Source organism: Schistocerca serialis, chromosome 1, assembly GCF_023864345.2.
Source record: "Schistocerca serialis cubense isolate TAMUIC-IGC-003099 chromosome 1, iqSchSeri2.2, whole genome shotgun sequence".
NCBI classification, from domain to species: domain Eukaryota; kingdom Metazoa; phylum Arthropoda; class Insecta; order Orthoptera; family Acrididae; genus Schistocerca; species Schistocerca serialis.
This window is the reverse complement of record NC_064638.1, coordinates 371774297-371793789: the sequence shown is the minus strand read 5'-3', so window position 1 is coordinate 371793789 and position 19493 is coordinate 371774297. Positions and strand designations below refer to the sequence as shown.

At 39.0% G+C, this 19493-nt stretch overlaps 1 protein-coding gene across 1 annotated transcript in view; it reads left to right on the top strand.

Annotated features, from left to right (window-relative positions):
* Positions 1–19493, top strand: part of LOC126470620 (nucleolar complex protein 2 homolog) — a 160892-nt gene that overhangs the window by 34975 nt on the left and 106424 nt on the right. Inside the window, exons 4-6 of the mRNA XM_050098583.1 lie at positions 6421–6530; positions 6940–7097; positions 13920–14144. Of these exons, the coding sequence (XP_049954540.1) occupies positions 6421–6530; positions 6940–7097; positions 13920–14144 (493 nt within the window). The remainder of the gene's footprint in view (positions 1–6420; positions 6531–6939; positions 7098–13919; positions 14145–19493) is intronic.

Sequence of the window (19493 nt, the reverse complement as noted above, 5' to 3'; positions counted from 1 at the left end):
AAGGATGGATCTCATTTCAGGGCAGGATTTGAGGAAGTCGTATCCTTGCCGGAGAGCCACATTCAGAGTCTGATCCAGTCCCGGAAAGTATCCTGTCACAAGTGGGGCACTTTTGTGGTTCTTCTGTGGGAGGTTCTAGGTTTGAGGGGACGAAGAAATGGCTCTGGTTATTTGCTTCTGTACCAGGTCGGGAGGGTAGTTTCGGGATGTGAAAGCTGTTTTCAGGTTGTTGGTGTAACGGTTTAGGGATTCCGGACTGGAGCAGATTCGTTTGCCACGAAGACCTTCTGCTTGTGTCTGTATATGTGTGGATGGATGTGTGTGTGTGTGTGTGTGTGTGTGTGTGTGTGTGTGTGTGTGTGTGTGTGTGCGCGCGAGTGTATACCTGTCCTTTTTTCCCCCTAAGGTAAGTCTTTCCGCTCCCGGGATTGGAATGACTCCTTACCCTCTCCCTTAAAACCCACATCCTTTCATCTTTCTCTCTCCTTCCCTCTTTCCTGACGAAGCAACTGTGGGTTGCAAAAGCTCGAAATTTTGTGTGTGTGTTTGTGTGTTTTTTTTATTGTGCCTATCTACCAGCGCTTTCCCGTTTGGTAAGTCATGGAATCTTTGTTTTTAATATATTTTTCCCATGTGGAATGTTTCTTTCTATTTTATTTATGTATATACTTTGATATGTTGGAAACCATTGTTAGAATTAATAGGTGAAGCAAACTTTAAATGTAATGCAGACTCATTGCTCTAAATTTCTTCATCTGTTTGATTAAAGAGGGGAAAAGTAGATTTCCATGAGGCAATTAAAATACACACCTCCTGTACTGAAGGGACTCCACAGTGCCGTTTTTTGTTTCCATAAGCACCTATGTCAATGAGTTAAAACCCGAAATTCACAGAAAATTTGCAGATACACTGAGGATGCCCCAGAATGTTGCTCATAAGCTTGTTGTTGTTGTTGTTGTGGTGGCCTTCAGTCCTGAGACTGGTTTGATGCAGCTATCTATGCTACACTATCCTGTGCAAACTTCATCTCCCAGTACTTACTGCTGCCATCTACATCCTTCTGAATCTGCTTAGTGTATTCATCTCTTGGTCTCCCTCTACAATTTTTACCCTCCACACTGCCCTCCAATGGTAAATTTGTGATCCCTTGATGCCTCAGAACATGTCCTACCAACCGGTCCCTTCTTCTTGTCAAGTTGTGCCACAAACTCCTCTTCTCCCCAATCCTGTTCAATACCTCCTCATTAGTTATGTAATCTACCAATCTAATATTCAGCATTCTTCTGTAGCACCACATTTTGAAAGCTTCTTTCTCTTCTTGTCCAAACTTTTCACTTCCATACATGGCTACACTCCATACAAGTACTTTCAGAAACGACTTCCTGACACTTAAATCTATACTCGATGTTAACAAATTTCTCTTCTTCAGAAACACTTTCCTTGCCATTGCCAGTCTACATTTTATATCTTCTCTACTTCGACCATCATCAGTTATTTTGCTCCCCAAGTAGCAAAACTCCTTTACTACTTTAAGTGTCCCATTTCCTAATCTAATTCCCTCAGCATCACCCGACTTAATTTGACTACATTCCATTATCCTCATTTTGCTTTTGTTGATGTTCATCTTATATCCTCCTTTCAAGACACTGTCCATTCCGTTCAACTGCTCTTCCAAGTCCTTTGCTGTCTCTGACAGAATTACAATGTCATCGGCGAACCTCAAAGTTTTTATTTTTTCTCCATGGATTTTAATACCTACTCTGAATTTGTCTTTTGTTTGCTTTACTGCTTGCTCAATATACGGATTGAATAATGTCGGGGAGAGGCTACAACCCTGTCTTACTCCCTTCCCAACCACTGCTTCCCTTTCATGCCCCTCGAATTTTATAACTGCCATCTGGTTTCTGTACAAATTGTAAATAGCCTTTCGCTCCCTGTATTTTACCCCTGCCACCTTTAGAATTTGAAAGAGAGTATTCCAGTCAACATTGTCAAACGCTTTCAATAATCTACAAATGCTAGAAATGTAGGTTTGCCTTTCCTTAATCTTTCTTCTAAGATAAGTCGTAAGGTCAGTATTGCCTCACGTGTTCCAACATTTCTACAGAATCCAAACTGATCTTCCCTGAGGTCAGCTTCTACCAGTTTTTCCATTCGTCTGTAAAGAATTCGCGTTAGTATTTTGCAGCTGTGACTTATTAAACTGATAGTTCAGTAATTTTCACATCTGTCAACACCTGCTTTCTTTGGGATTGGGATTATTACATTCTTCTTGAAGTCTGAGGGTATTTTGCCTGTCTCATACATCTTGCTCACCAGATGGTGGAGTTTTGTCAGGACTGGCTCTCCCAAGGTCGTCAGTAGTTCTAATGGAATGTTGTCTACACCTGGGGCCTTGTTTTGACTCAGGTCTTTCAGTGCTCTGTCAAACTCTTCACGCAGTATCGTATATCGCATTTCATCTTCATCTACATCGTCTTCCATTTCCATAATATTGTCCTCAAGTACATCGCCCTTGTATAGACCCTCTATATACTCATTCCACCTTTCTGCTTTCCCTTTTTTGCTTAGAACTGGGTTTCCATCTGAGCTCTTAATATTCATACAAGTGGTTCTCTTTTCTCCAAAGGTCTCTTTAATTTTCCTATAGGTAGTATCTATCTTACCCCTAATGAGATATGCCTCTACATCCTTACATTTGTCCTCTTGCCATCCCTGCTTAGCCATTTTGCACTTCCTGTCGATCTCATTTTTGAGACGTTTGTATTCCTTTTTGCCTGCTTCATTTACTGCATTTTTATATTTTCTCCTTTCATCAATTAAATTCAATATTTCTTCTGTTACCCAAGGATTTCTACTAGCCCTCATCTTTTTACTTACTTGATCCTCTGCTGCCTTCACTACTTCATTCCTCAGAGCTACCCATTCTTCTTCTACTGTATTTCTTTCCCCCATTCCTGTCAATTGTTCCCTTATGTTCTCCCTGAAACTCTGTACAACCTCTGGTTTAGTCAGTTTATCCAGGTCCTATCTCCTTAAATTCCCACCTTTTTGCAGTTTCTTCAGTTTTAATGTACAGTTCATAAACAATAGATTATGGTCAGAGTCCACATCTGCCCCTGGAAATGTCTTTATAAAACCTGGTTCCTAAATCTCTGTCTTACCATTATATAATCTATCTGATATCTTCTAGTATCTCCAGGATTCTTCCATGTATACAACCTTCTTTTATGATTCTTGAACCAAGTGTTAGCTATGATTAAGTTATGCTCTGTGCAAAATTCTACCAGATGGCTTCCTCTTTCATTTCTTACCCCCAATCCATGTTCACCTACTATATTTCCTTCTCTCCCTTTTCCTACTTTCGAATTCCAGTCACCCATGACTATTAAATTTTCGTCTCCCCCCTCATACATTTCATCAATTTCTTCATCATCTGCAGAGTTAGTTGGCATATAAACTTTTACTACTGTAATAGGCGTGGTCTTTGTGTCTATCTTGGTCTCAACAATGCGTTCACTATGCTGTTTGTAGTAGCATACCCGCACTCCTATTTTTTTTATTCGTTATTAAGCCTACTCCTGCATTACCCCTATTTGATTTTGTGTTTATAACCCTGTATTCACCTGACCAAAGGTCTTGTTCCTCCTGCCACCGAACTTCACTAATTCCCACTATATCTGGCTTTAACCTATCCATTTCCCTTTTTCAATTTTATAACCTACCTTCCCGATTAAGGGATCTGACATTCCACGCTCCAATCTGTAGAACGCAGTTTTCTTTCTCCTGATAACGGTGTCCCCTTGAGTAGTCCCCGCCCGGAGATCCGAATGGGAGACTAAATAGGCCTCCGGAACATTTTATCCACGGGGACGCCATCATCATTTAACTATACAGTAAAGCTGCATGTCCTCGGGAAAAATTGCAGCTGTAGTTTCCCCTTGCTTTTAGCCGTTCGCAGTACCAGCACAGCAAGGCCGTTTTTGTTAGTGTTACAAGGCCAGATCAGTCAATCATCTAGACCGTTGCCCCTGCAACTACTGGAAAGGTTGCTGCCCCTCTTCAGGAACCACACATTTGTCTGGCCTTTCAACAGATACCCCTCCGTTGTGGTTGCACCTACGGTACGGCCATCTGTATCGCTGAGGCACGCAAGCCTCCCCACCAACGGGAAGGTCCATGGTTCAGGTGGGGGGGGGGGGGGGGGGGGTGGGGGTGGGGGGGGGGGGAGCATAAGCTTAAGGATTTAAAAAAAAATTATACATAATAAAGTAACTTTCAACTAAGAATTTATTTTCTCCAACATGCACCTGAGCCAGTATATACTGGTGGATGCAAGAAATGTCGTTATGCTGTGACAGAATCAATTTGTACTCAAATGCATTCTATTGGTACTTAATTGTGTGATTTGTGTACAAGAGTTTGTTGTTCTTATAAAGGCTCATTGGATTTATACTTCATACTGAAATACATGTGCAGTCTATGGAACTCTGTTCATCATGTATTTTATTTATGGCACAGCTGTTAGAGATTCAATTCAGTGAACACCAAGAAGCTTACCTAAGCATTCACCATTACTTGACATAGTCAGTATTACCAGAAACTAACTGCTGACTTGGTGAGACAGATGATTTGCATGCAGTGTGTGTATGCTACTTGAAGATCATGCAAGGAAGATTCAACCAGTTGCGGTAACAGAGGATCTACTTCTTCACATGGAAGCATACCTGTCTAGAAGAAAGTGTGCTTTTGCATACAAAACTAGATTTTCAGTGTCAGCAGTGTGGCTGACGTTGTATTACAATTGACTGCATTCTTAATATCATCAAGAGATATTTGTATTCAAGATGTAATATTAGAAATGACACAGTATTCTTTTTTTCCCCCTTTTGTGCACAGGTGCAAAGAGCTATGAAATCCTTGAGGGAAGTCATTTTCCGGCGTAGGCTGTTGTTTTATTTAGAAATTAACAAATTATTTCTTAATTTCAAACAATTGAAAATCCAGGATGGAATGTAACAATATTATGTATGTATATTATGTTATTTCTTAATATGGTGATTAGCTTATTTTGCCCCCTTGGGCATTATCAAGTTACAGTACAAATTGTAATGCAGATAGTATGCAACATGTGATTGCATCCCTAATAACAACTTTCCAAAAAAGTAGTAACCATACGCACCACTATGTCATACTTAAAGTCCATATGAAAAATGGAGGACACACACACACACACACACACACACACACAATGCAGTCCTTACACGTATTTTGTCACTGGGCCAGCCAACTATACATTAAAATATGTAAGTGTAACTATTAAAATGTAAATGCATTTGATGTAGTCAGCATCTTAGAATCAAATGGATGTGTGGTGATATGTCATGCTAGGCCCTTCTAGCTGTGCCCCATGAGGCAAGGGCACTGGGGAGTGCTTGTCAACGTGCAAGTGGGCAGCTGCAGTTAGTACAAGCCACCTGCCAGGCAGCCCTATTGCCCGTGTTTCTGTGTGTGCGTAAACCATTTTGTCACCCCCTGCCATTGGTGGAAGGCCAGGGCAGTACAGTCTCATAAACTACAGCCCAGTTGTGTGACTGTCTGCACTTCAGCTGTTCACCCACCTGTGTCCATTGCTGCCCATGGGTGCCCAGCTGCCAGCGGCTGGACACTTGAACTGGAAGAGCCTACTATATGCGCTACAATCTTTACTGTAGCATGGTAATGCCCAAGGGGGCAAAATTAGCTAGTTGATACACCATGAAATAAAGTGTTTATTTCAAGGCAAAAATAACAGGCTACACAGGAGAAAGCCTTCTCTCAAGGAAGCAACAATATTGCGGGTAACTGTTGCAGGTTTATCACAATGGTACCTGTTTCAGGATGGTCCTGCTAACAGATCAGGTATCATTTACCAGAGAGAGCCCTCTCAAGCAAACCAATTTTCATATGAGAAAATCAGAACTCATTACTATCAGTTACAGTTTACAATGGATGTAAAGATAGCATTTATTGGTAATCTGTTCTTTTCATTGCATGTAAACAGTCAGGCGTACCATGTCTTAATGGAGCAGATTATTTTGTTGTTATTATGTCACTTGCCATACACCGACAGCTATAAATGTAGCAGGTTAAAGTGTTCACACATTTTAGTGTCAAAACCCAGAACTTGAGAGTCTCTTGGACATTGTGTAAGGAGAGAAAATGTTCTTATGTGTCCACTGGGGGTCTAAATCAAATCTTTATTAAATGATAAATGAGTAGACAATCCACAGCCACTAATATCCAGAGTATTTGCAACATATAAGACGCTTTTCAAAAGTCTGAAGGTACTTGAATGGCTGTGTTTAAATTAACAAATTTTTATGTAAATTTTAGTTATAAAATCTGCTAATTAACGCTGTTTGTGTTTCTGTTTTTTAGGACTTCATCAACAATAAGTTGTGTTGTGAAAGCATTTCATGGTGCTCTAAACAGAGTGGCAGCAGAAGAGGATAAAACAGCACCATCACTCAGAGTTGTAGGAAGTTCAGGTAACTGTCATATTTATATTTTGAAAGTAAATATGATAAATTTTCAATTACCCCATTGTAGTTTCAGCTCTCTGAGACTGCAGGCATGTGTGCAAGTTGCGTTTGCGTGAGAGGGGGGGGGGGGGGGGGGGGGGGAGAGAGAGAGAGAGAGAGTGAGAGAGAGAGTGTGTGTGTGTGTGTGTGTGTGTGTGTGTGTGTGTCTGCTGCTGATAAAGGCCTTAATGGCCAAAAGCTATGATTGTGTGAATCTTTTTGTTGTGCCTATTGGGACTCAGCATCTCCGCTATATGGTGAGTAGCAACTTTCCTAGTCTGGTATTGTTACTTTCCATCCTGGATTTTCCATTGTTCAATTACCCTCACTGTTATTTCTGCAAGTTATATTTTTGTTTGTTTGTATATTATTACAGTTTTCAATGCTGTTGTCCAGTTATGTGTACTTGAACTACAACCTGCTATCAAAAGCTTTCTGCAGTTACCTCCTGGGAAACGAATACCTCCACATAAATGTAAGAAATGGGTGAAGATTAAAACTACACTCAGATGCTACCTAGCAGATTTATTAAAGGTTTGTGTGTATTTCCTTTTGCAGTTGTTTTGTGGAATTTGTGAATATCTGGCCATTTCTATCATAGATAAATGCTAACAGACTACTATAACTGACAAGTTTGTTTGCCTGGCCATCCTCTGCAGCAAGGAAAGAAATACTTCTTTCGTTAATAAAATTGCCTTTTCTTGCTGCAACTTAATTTTTTTTCCCCAGAAACGTTTCACCTTTTTCTTGCTCTAAGGCATATTCAGTGGGATCTGTAACAATACAGTTTTGTTATTTTTAGGTTATCAAACGGTTCCCATTGCATTTCTTATGTAAATAAGTAATTACGTATAGTTTGCTGTGATCTGTGTTTCCTCTCATTTGGTCTGGTCGGAAATAAAGGTTTAGTGCGACCTCCAGACCAGATGAGAGGAAATGCAGATCACAGCTGACTGTAAGTAATTACTTATTTACATAAAAACATGACATGAACTGTTTGATAATATAAAAATAACAAAATGGTATCATTATAGATTCCTCTGAACAAGCCTTAGAGCAAGAAAAAGGCGAAACACATATGGGTAAAATAAATTAAGTTGCAGCAAGGAAAGGTGGCTTTATTTACAAAACAAGTATTACTAAACTGAGTTCACTTCTGACTGACTGCAGCATTCTCTCAGAATTGCTACAATTTATAGAGCAGTACATCCAAAAAAATTTTTGTTTAAAGTATCAAATGATGGCCAACATTGTAATGATGCTAAGATTTTGTGACACAGTTTCTTGCTGATCTGTTTTTTATACTGAAAGTGGTGTATGTTTTACATTCTGATACTGATTACGACTGTAGGAGTGTAACTATTGCATACTTCTTTGCTGACTGGAAACAAAGTTTGGATGTGTTTTAGCAATCAGATCTGTCATGACTTAAACAAGTGGACAAGAGCTGCTTCATTTTGTCCCTTTTTTGTGACTGGACCATCTTTGACATTGCTGTTGTTCAAAAAGACAGTAAAGATTCAAGAACCTATTGACCGATTAAAATGAAGTTTAATTTCTCTGCTCTAATGATGTACACAGTTTTTCTTTCAATAAATATTAATTTGTGTAATATGACTGTTCATATTACTTTGACAATGGTTTTGGGTCCAGGAGTGCTAGTAGAAAAAAATAGAAAACTGCTTAGTTGTATTTAGCCAACCTAAAACTTGTAATTGTGGCAATGACGAAACATTGATTGATACCGACGAAGTAGTTTTGTATGATGAATTTGGTAAATGTTAATTGACACTGAACTGCGTTTGTGAATTTCACAGGAAAGAGAATGTGTTCTTTTAGCAATGGCAAAATGATTTGTGAAATATAAAGAGACGACTGAGAAGAGAGACAACATATTGAGAAACTAAGTAGAGTGAATTGCACTTTCTGGTCAAGTCAAATGAAAATGATTCTAATAGATTCTGATTTTTGGACTGTAATTGAGTCTTGTGAGATGGAACTTGATGAAGGTGGGCCAGTCGCTGATCAAAAGGCATATATATCATGTCAAGGTAAGGTACTAGCAAAAACTGTACTTTCCAGATGCGATGAGCTGCAAGTGCTTATACCAAATATGCAAACTCATAAATAGTATGGAAAAAATTTCAAAAATTATACACCTCTATGGATAACAAATTTCACACTGTGCAACTGAGCAGGAAGACTCTAAAATGGAGGACTATGAGTCTGTGGAAAATTATCTGGGGCTGAAAAATAAAACTGTAGCAGATCTAGTGGATATTGGTGATGAAATCGAAGATGGAGATCTAGTAGTGTCTAATCTACTTGGACTTTCACACAAATGTTATGCAACAGTTACAGCTCTGTGAAATTTGCCAGGTAATGATTTTAAGTGTACTACGGTTAAAAGACTGCTTGCTGATGATGTTGTTGATGTTATGAATATACAGGACGTACATAAAGTCCGGGAACACTTTCAGTTATTTATTGCACAAGAACCAAACATTGTACATATATCATACATATGTCATTGTGAATAGAAACCCTGAAAGTTTTTTTTTTCCATGTATACTGCCACAGCATAGTTTGGTAATTTGCCGACAGTCAGCGCTAGCCGCAAACATGGCGAGTTCAGGTGCGGAGTGAGCTTTGTGTGTGTTGGAGTTCGACAAACACAAGTGTGCTAAAGCTGTTAAGTGCATGCTTAGAACCAAGAAGCCACCACCAAGGAAGGCCATTTACCACTGGTTCAACAAATTCGTTACGACCAGTTGCTTGTGCCCGGCAAAGAGAAGTGAACATCCCAGTGTGAGTGAAGTGAATGTGGAGCACGTACAAGAGACATTCTTAAGGAGTCCAAACAAATCGGTGTGTTGTGCATATTGAATGTTTGTAAAAAAAAAAAAACTTTTAGAGTTTCTCTTCAAAATGCAATATGTATGATATCTGTACAATGTTTAGTTTTTGTGCAATAAATAATTGAAATTGTTCCCAGACTTTATGTACACCCTATAAACATTCTGCAGTGTCCCTGAAAGCTAATTCTAGTAATTCAAGGTACCAAAAAATGCCACTTATGTAAAATGTGACAAAGGATAGGAACAAACAAAGAAAGAAACCACACAAAGGGGTACTTTTGTTTGTTATAATTGTCACAAAGTTGGTCACAATTCCAGAAATTGCCATGAAAAGGAGACGTTTATGAGAGCTAAAGGAACAAGGTGTTCTTAGTATGAATGCTTTCTGCAGCACAGTTACATTGGAAAATGATGACTGAATAATGGATTTTGGGGCAACTCATCACACAGTTCCAAATGAAAAGTATTTTTCTACTGTTTATAAAAATATTTTAGTTGGAAACATAACTTTAGCTGATAGCAGAAAAACCGAAGCTGTGGGGAATGCTGTTGAAAATGCAATGATAATTAATAACAAAGTTTAGGCTAAAGAATTTATAGCTAAAAATACACTACTTGTGCCTGAGATCGGCCACACAATCTTATTTGTGAGGCACTCACTGAAAACAATAAAAGGATTAGTTTCGTTAAAGAGTGTTGCCAGATCTAAGATGAATCTGGAAGAGAGCTCATGAAAACGTAGCAAAAAGTTCGTTTATATTATATAAATACAAAGCCATGTGCAGAGGAAAGAAAGTCAATAAACATATTGAGGATTAAAAAATTTAACACTAAGTCACTAGAGATGGGCCATTGTTGAATGATGCATGCCAGTAAGACGACAGTCAACAACATGATCAAAAAGAAAGCAGTTCTGGGATTATACTGTGAAAAAGGTGAAATAAATCCATGTGATGACTGTTTCATGAGTATATCGACATGTAGACTGTTTCTGAAAACTGTATCATGTTTCTGAAAACTGTATCATGTTTCTGAAAACTGTATCACAAAATTTGAAGAAATGTACAATCACTTAATTACTTGTTTTTAGTGATCTCATGGGACTTATTCACGTTTCAAGTTAGGAGGCAAAAGATATTTAATGAGTATCATGGTGATGCAACCAGGTATGTATTTGAGCATTTCTTAAAAAATAAAGATGAATATTTGAAGCATTCAAGAAATGGAAGATTCAGATGGAAAGTAAACTAGTAACTACTTGAAGAGAATCCTGACTGACAGTGGCTTAGAATTCTCTTATGGGAAATGGTTGCAGTTCTGTAAATCTGAAGGGCTTTGGCATGAAATGACTGACATATACATCGCAGCAAAATCCTATAGCTGAATGCTTAAAGAGGACGGCTAGTGGCCAGTGTTGCTGCCTCTGGATCATGATGTTCCAGGCTCGATTCCTGACTGGGTTGGGGATTTTATCTGCCTGGGGACTGAGTGTTTGTGTTGTCTTCATCATATCATCATCATTTATGAAAGTGTCTAGATTAACTGTGTAAACATTGGGACTTTGTACGGGTGCTGATGATCTCACAGTTGAGCTCCCCACAAACCAAACATCATCTTCAAGAGGACAGTATTGGATATGGCATGGTCCCAGTTGCCAGGATGCATTTTACCAAAGAGAACTTGGGCTGAGCTGTTGTACACTGCGGCATACATAAAGGGTGACAGTTATTGAACTATATGAAATAAAATCGTCATAACTTCTGAACGGTTTGGGTTAGGAATTCAAACTGCATGGTTGGCTGCGGGCATGATGGGAGTTAGTATGGTTTGGTTTACCAACGAAGCCCACTTTCATTTGGATGGGTTCGTCAATAAACAAAATTGGCACATTTGGGGGACTGAGAAACTGCATTTCACAACCGAGAAGTATTTGCACCCTCAATGGGTGACTGTGTGGTGTGCAGTGTCCAGTCACGGAATAATTGGTGCGATATTCCTTGATGACACAATGACTACTGAACAGTATGTGAAGGTTTTGGAAGATGGTTTCATCCCCATTATCCAAAGTGACGCTGATTTCAACAAGATGCGGTTCATACTAGACGAAGCTCGACCCCATCGAAGCAGGAGAGCATTTGATGTCCTGGAGGAGCATGTTGGGGATCACATTCTGGCTCTGGGGTACCCAGAGGCCATTGGCATAGGCCTCGATTGGCCGCTATATTCTCTGGATCTGAACATATGCAATTCCTTTTTGATGGGGCTATATTAAAGACAAGGTGTACAGCAATAACCCCAAAACCATCACTGAGGTAAGAACAGCTATTCTGGAGGTCATTGATGGCATTGATGTTCCAACACTTTAGTGGGTCATGCAAAATTTCTGCCACCTCATCGCCATTGATGGCAGGTATACTGAACATGTCGTAATCTAAATCCGAATATCTGTAGAGACATTTATATGTTGAATAAAGTGTGTGCGCACCATAGTTTGTAACAAATTTAATTTTTTTTTTTTCATATAGTTCAAGAATTGTCACCATATAAGTAGGAACTGGAAAAATTCACATTTTGCAATAAATGCGAAATAGATGTGAATTCTACCTTAAAATGAAAAAATGCAGAAATGCAAAATTAGTTAATAGACATTGTATCCAGATGTGCTGTTTATCAGAGGTAGTTTGCAATAGTTTAATTTTCTGCTTACAGTATCGAAAATATAAGCAGTTACTGGCATTGCACATAATCTGGTGAAGCCCAATTTGAAAAGATAATGTGAAACCTACTTACAAAATAAAGTGTACTAACACAACAATGTATTGATACGCTTAATGATCTGGTGCTGTGTCAAATCTGGATTGTTGAATGGTCTGTTTAAGATACACATTGTGTAATGCAACTTAATACTCAGCCATGGGACCTAGCATTTTATAAGAAAGAAACACATATGTTCGTTTGTTAGCTAAAGCTCAAAAGACCGTATAATGCAGACAGTTTTAATGTGGCAAATTAGATGGCGGATTGAACTGAAGTTGCAGCGAATACCGCTGGAGGTCGGGCGTGAACTATATTGTTAACAATACTCTGCTAATTTCAACAAGCAACTGCGTGGTAACCATTCCGGAATACTTTGTGTTGTGCAGTGCCGGTCGTTTTCTTTCCTTATTTTGAAATAAGTGAAGCAACTAATCCTGGTCCGTCACGGATTTTGATTATGACCCTTACAACATTAGAACAGATCGGTGGTCCCTGTAACAATGTATCAGTTCTGCTGTAGGCTGCTGTCCAGCAAAATGGAAGTGGTGTCATTTCCCCACATCACTCCTTCCCCTGTGGTGGTCAGAAATTCTAGTCCGTTCACGCTTGCGGTCATCTGTGACTATAGCCTATAGCGCCCGTCCTCTGCACTATAACGACTCGAAAATAAAATCTGTGACGCTTTTTGATGGTGCTGAAATTCTTCCCCTAACATTAAAATTGGGTTGCTGTTTGTTCGGTTCTACTTCTGTGCTAAGTGTCTTGTCAATTCTATCTGTAGCATTGCCAAGCAGTGGTCTTAGGGCCATGAAAGTCCACGAAAGATCAAAATTAGTTGTCTGCAGATTTTTTTAATTTTCAAATTGGGTGGGAAAAGACAAAATAATTATGTCTAGAAACACCTTTTATCAGAGAAGCATTCACTTAAATGGTGGAAAAATGCTGCTGCTTTTCAACAGAACAAACATTTTTGAAAGTGCAAATACAGCCAAATGAAAAAAACAAAGACCATTCCGGAAGAAAAAGGTGTTGAAGCTTTTGCAAAAGCAAACATTCCAGTCAAAAATTTCCCATTCAGCATTTTTCTAACAGTCAGTTTCAAAGAAGTAATAATTTGTATGTCTTCACTGATGTAGTGTGACAACCTTTTAAACGTGCGCATATAACCATTTAAAAACAAAGGAAATAGGAGTGAATTTTGACAAAAATAAACATGAATTTTGCAGGAATTAGATGCAAATTTTGCCAGAAGTATATGCTACATTTTTCAGTCCCTGTACATAAGAAATTGTTATGAATCACTGAAAAATGAAAAAACACCTTATGACTTGCCAAGTAAGGGGATTAAGAACGGAAAGGCTCACCATGGTTTAATATCAAAATTTGTTTGAGGAAGCAGAGATTGTTCAACTGTTAGTTCAAAATTAATGTAGAAAAATTGACAGGCAAAAGTTAATAAAAACTCATATAACTATAAAAAGATTAATGTGGGAAGCATTCAGATACTTCTAACATCATGCCTTAGCAGAAGATTTTGTCAAGAATCTGAGAAAATTCTGGTTTTGGTCTTATGCAAAATCACTAAGAAGGTTGAAGGCTCCTGTGCAGCCACTCATTGATGAGTCTGGTGTGGCAATAGAAAAGAGCAGTTTTTATGTATTGCCTTAAATGATCACTTACATATATGAACTGTAGCAACTGTTATATTGGAAAATAAATTTTGTTTTGTTTTATATTTCAGTTTTTGAGTGCTGTAACATCAGAACATATACTTTCTGTACTATTAAAGCACCTCCATCAAATGATTCCTTTTGTCACCAACTTTTCAAATGTTACGAAAGGATTAGTGAAGAAGCTGGTTGAGTTGTGGTCATGTGGAGAAGAAACTATCAGAGTTCTGGCATTTATGTGCGTATTGAGACTAACCACCAGTGAACAGAAATCACTGCTTGACAAAGTACTGAAGGTTTGTACACTGTTACAGCTTCTTAAATGTTAAGTTTTCTGTCTGTTCATTGTTTGCTGTTTTTCCGTGTACATGCATTTTGAACATCATTTTCTAAATACGATGCTTGTAATTTGTGAAGAATATAAGAAACACTATTGAGGCAGGTAGTAAATACTCTTATGTGTTTTTAAATTACTCAAATGTATGTAATTTGTTTTTCTGCCTGCTACATTGCTCTTTTGTGTTGAAATAGGTCTTGCAAACATAGTGTTAGTTTTTTATATATTGTAAAATAAAATCCGTAGAGGAACTACTAAACAGGGGAGCAGTGATTCATCTCACAGATGTATAAAAATTTGGTGGTCCCTTGACTTAACCGTTTAGCTTAGAATGAAAAATAGGACAATAGTTGATGAGACAATGATATAAGTGAGCTATAGCTGAAATTAATATGTTGATTGTGACCATTAGGTTAGTATAGTTTGGCTTATTAGTTGAGTGCCAGACTATGAGTCCAAAGCTCTGGGTTCAGTCCCCAGTAAGTCCTAGAATTTTTATCTATCACTTATCAAATCTTGTACCTCAGGCAATGTTTGTTAATATGAAAAACAGCAAACAATGAAGTTCCTGCCTGGTATGGAGTTTTATGTTAAATGTAGGTCCCACTGAATGGGCACTGGCTGGGGTACTGTGGGTCACTTTTTCAAACCCAACCACCGTCAATTCTTTTTTATATAGGTTTTATTATTCTGGAAGATTCTCAACATTTCTTAGGTTTGTAATGCTTGTATATTCTGGAATATTCTGTGTCTGTATAAATAACGAAACTCTGTGCCACAAGTTTAGTTCTGTTCTATCTGTTTGATGGTGTTTGTAATAAATGTGCTTTCAGTGCCAAGTGTTGGCTTTATTAATGACTCTGCTTTTGGATTTGGACGTGATTGTGGTTATGACATGACATCGTTTGGTGGAGGAGATGGGTATTTAAAAACATCAACATCACTTTGATTCCAAATAGGTACTGTAAATGCCTAGAGAGACAGGAACCAGAATGCAAGCCATAAATCATTCCCAAGGTTCAGGAGACGACTGGGTTTCAAAACAGCAACAAGTTAACTGCACATCAGGCATTCATCAGCATTTTCTAGAGATGTTGGTAAGGACCGGATGAAATGATTCAAAGGATTTGACCAAGTCTCCAAATACAATAGATGGGATGACATTATGTGTTTAGCAAATGTTTGCTTTTACTTGGATGGCACAGCCCAGCACCAGTTTGAGGATAACAAAGAGAAACTTGTTAACAGAAACAAATTCCAGGCCAAACTGAAGAAAACATTTGTTGAGACAATCAGCAGCAGGTCAGCTTTGCAAAATAACAGTTGAAGGACAGAGTGCAACATCATGGGGAAATGACACAATGTTACATACAGAATGTTTTGGTGCTGTGTCACATTTTCGATCTAAATGTAACTGAAGCGGACAAAATCTCACACTTGATGAGAGGAGTTGCAGAATTCGTACCAGGCTCTTCTAGCAGAGGATATCGCAGCAACTGAGCTGTTGACCAGGTGGTGGCAGTGCATTGACAAATGTAGTGGACAGGGGCTAAATGAAAGAAGTATGACCGACTACCAAATGTTGTCCCTATGGTGTTTGTTGACAACCACCACAACTTTGCCTCTCACATTCACCAGATGGTAATAGTAGTAGTATAGCAGTTTATGGCAGCCAACTGTCAGAGATCGAGTTATCAAGGGGTAGCAGCCATGAAAATCAACCCCTTATGTCAGGAGGTGGTAGAGAATATTGAAGAAGATGTGTATCAATACTTTGCACCATTCTCCACCTCCAGTCAGACGCAGCAAGAAGAATAGACTAAGCGGAATGTGAGATACGTGGCAGCTCTCAAATGACAACCCAGCATCCGACCAAGACATACAACCAACAACTCTGTCAAATATAATGCCCCCCCCCCCCCCCCCCAAAAAAAAAAATAAAAAAAAAATTTGGAGAACAGAGCATAATATACCGCTGTGTTTCTACTGTGAACACATTGAACACTTTGCACGCTACTGTAGAGAAAGAAGACAAGTGTTCTAGGACTACCGTGTTGCCAGATGTCAACCATCACAGTGAAGAACATGTAAGCTGCTTGACAACTGTGTTGAAGTGTATTCAGACTGCAGGCATCCACCTGAATCCCAGGAACTGCCTCTCCCTCTTTGTTGCCCAAGAAATAATAATCTTAGGGCATCTAGTGAATGGCAATGGAGTCTGTCCTGATCCAGAAAAAATAAGAGCAGTCACATACGAGGGCAGTTCAATAAGTAATGCAACACATTTTTTTTCTGAAACAGGGGTTGTTTTATTCATCATTGAAATACACCAGGTTATTCCCCAATCTTTTAGCTACACAACACTATTTTTCAACGTAATCTCCATTCAATGCTACGGCCTTACGCCACCTTGAAATGAGGGCCTGTATGCCTGCACGGTACCATTCCACTGGTCGATGTCGGAGCCAACGTCGTACTGCATCAATAACTTCTTCATCATCTGCGTAGTGCCTCCCACGGATTGCGTCCTTCATTGGGCCAAACATATGGAAATCCGACAGTGTGAGATCGGGGCTGTAGGGTGCATGAGGAAGAACAGTCCACTGAAGTTTTGTGAGCTCCTCTCGGGGTGCGAAGACTTGTGTGAGGTCTTGCGTTGTCATGCAGAAGGAGAAGTTCGTTCAGATTTTTGTGCCTACGAACACGCTGAAGTCGTTTCTTCAATTTCTGAAGAGTAGCACAATACACTTCAGAGTTGATCGTTTGACCATGGGGAAGGACATCGAACAGAATAACCCCTTCAGCATCCCAGAAGACTGTAACCATGACTTTACCGGCTTAGGGTATGGCTTTAAACTTTTTCTTGGTAGGGGAGTGGGTGTGGCGCCACTCCATTGATTGCCGTTTTGTTTCAGGTTCGAAGTGATGAACCCATGTTTCATCGCCTGTAACAATCTTTGACAAGAAATTGTCACCCTCAGCCACATGATGAGCAAGCAATTCCGCACAGATGGTTCTCCTTTGCTCTTTATGGTGTTCGGTTACACAACGAGGGACCCAGCGGGGACAAACCTTTGAATATCCCAACTGGTGAACAATTGTGACAGCACTACCAACAGAGATGTCAAGTTGAGCACTGAGTTGTTTGATGGTGATCCGTCGATCATCTCGAACGAGTGTGTTCGCACGCTCCGCCATTGCAGGAGTCACAGCTGTGCACGGCTGGCCCGCACACGGGAGATCAGGTCTTGCTTGACCTTGCGGCGATGATGACACACGCTTTGCCCAACAACTCACCGTGCTTTTGTCCACTGCCAGATCACTGTAGACATTCTGCAAGCGCCTATGAATATCTGAGATGCCCTGGTTTTCCGCCAAAAGAAACTCAATCACTACCCGTTGTTTGCAACGCACATCCGTTACAGACGCCATTTTAACAGCTCCGTACAGCACTGCCACCTGTCGGAAGTCAATGAAACTATATGAGACGAAGCGGGAATGTTTGAAAATATTCCACAAGAAATTTCCGGTTTTTTCAACCAAAATTGGCTGAGAAAAAAAATGTGTTGCATTACTTATTGAACTGCCCTCGTATTTTCCAACTCCTCAGCACATTTGTGACGTGAGAAGTTTTCTTGGATTGTGGTCATACTACCAGCAATTCATAAATTACTTCTGTACCAAGTCCCATATCTTGCAAGATCTACTGCAGGAAGACATCAACTTTTTCTGGGGATAGGTGCAAAAAAGTGTTTCTTTATTTAAATGAAGCACGAACATCCTCTCCAGTCTTAGTGTTGTGTCATGAGAATGGCGATACAGACCTTCATGCTGACTCTAGCAGTTATGGGATAATTGCAGTTCTAGTACAAATTTAGGAGTGTACGGAGAAGGTGATAGTTTATGCCTCTAGAGTACTTTCCAAATCCAAGATGAACTATTCTACAGCCATGAAAGAGTACCTAGCAGTTGTCTGGGCCATCAACACATTCTGGCCAATTTATTTGACGAGCCATTCACCAGTGTGACATACTATAATTTTCTGTGCTGGATGATTATTTATTTATTTGTTTATTTATTTATCCATACTTAAACAATATACATTATATGGATGTCATCAGTGAATGTACAAATTATGGTATGAAGTCTAAATACTTTATTAACAAATGCCATTTACATTGTTTAATAAGCATAGGTATTTTAATGTAGAACTAACATACATAAAAACAAAGCCCTGCATACATATTACATAAATGAAAGAAATTGTATTGTATAAATAAATATACTAGGTGTGTTGATATGGAACTGACACTATAATTGTCAAAATTATTTCTGATATACTTTATGGTCTGAAAAATAAACTCACAAGGAACAGGTCAGAATGTCCAGGTTTTTAAATAATACTTTTCAGTGAGCCTATTTATTGCATTTTGCCATTATTACAGCTCTCTTTTGTAATCTGAAAACTGTTTGTAGATTCTGGGTACTATTTCCCCAAAAGATTATTCCGTAGCTAAGGATGGACATCACATAACCAAAGGAGGCCGACCTTACATAGATGTTGCTGCATACTGATGCAAGAACTCTTAAGTGCATAGCATGCTGTGGAGACCCTCTTTGAGATATTCATGACATGTACATCCATTTTAGTTGGCTGTCGATGTGCAGTCCTAGGAATTTAGTGTTAGTTACATCTATTATTGAAGTGTTGTGTAGTTTTAAATTTATGGATTTGTGCTTCTTGTTTATTCTAAATTACATGCTGTTTGTTTTTTTAATGTTGAGAGTTACTCTGTAGACCATTTGTAAACATCTGCTAGTGCTATAGTGGCTTTTTACAATAGCAGGTCAGGTTTCTTGCTGGTAATCAGTATATTACTGTCATTAGCAAAAAGTACTTTTTCTCCATCCTCCTCACATTGTGGGAAATCATTAATATAAATTAAGAGCAATTTTGGGCCCAGAACACTTCCTTGTAGGACTCCTATATTAACATACTGTGGCTCAGATAAGTGATTTACCACTTATTTCGATGTGCTATGTGAAATTTCTACTCTCTGCACTCTGTTATTTAGGTACGATTGGAACCATTTATTTACCACTCCTCTGATTCCCAGAGACTCCAACTTGTGTAGACTCGTGTAGAAGAATGTCATGATCAGTGGCATTGAAGGCCTTTGATAAATCTAGGAAAATTCCAGTTACATAACTGCCCTTGTCTAGTAGTTCAAGAACAGTTTTTGTAAACTGAGCTATTGTGGTTTCAGTGCTTCTGCCCAGTCTGAAGCCATGCTGTTCCTTGCAGAGA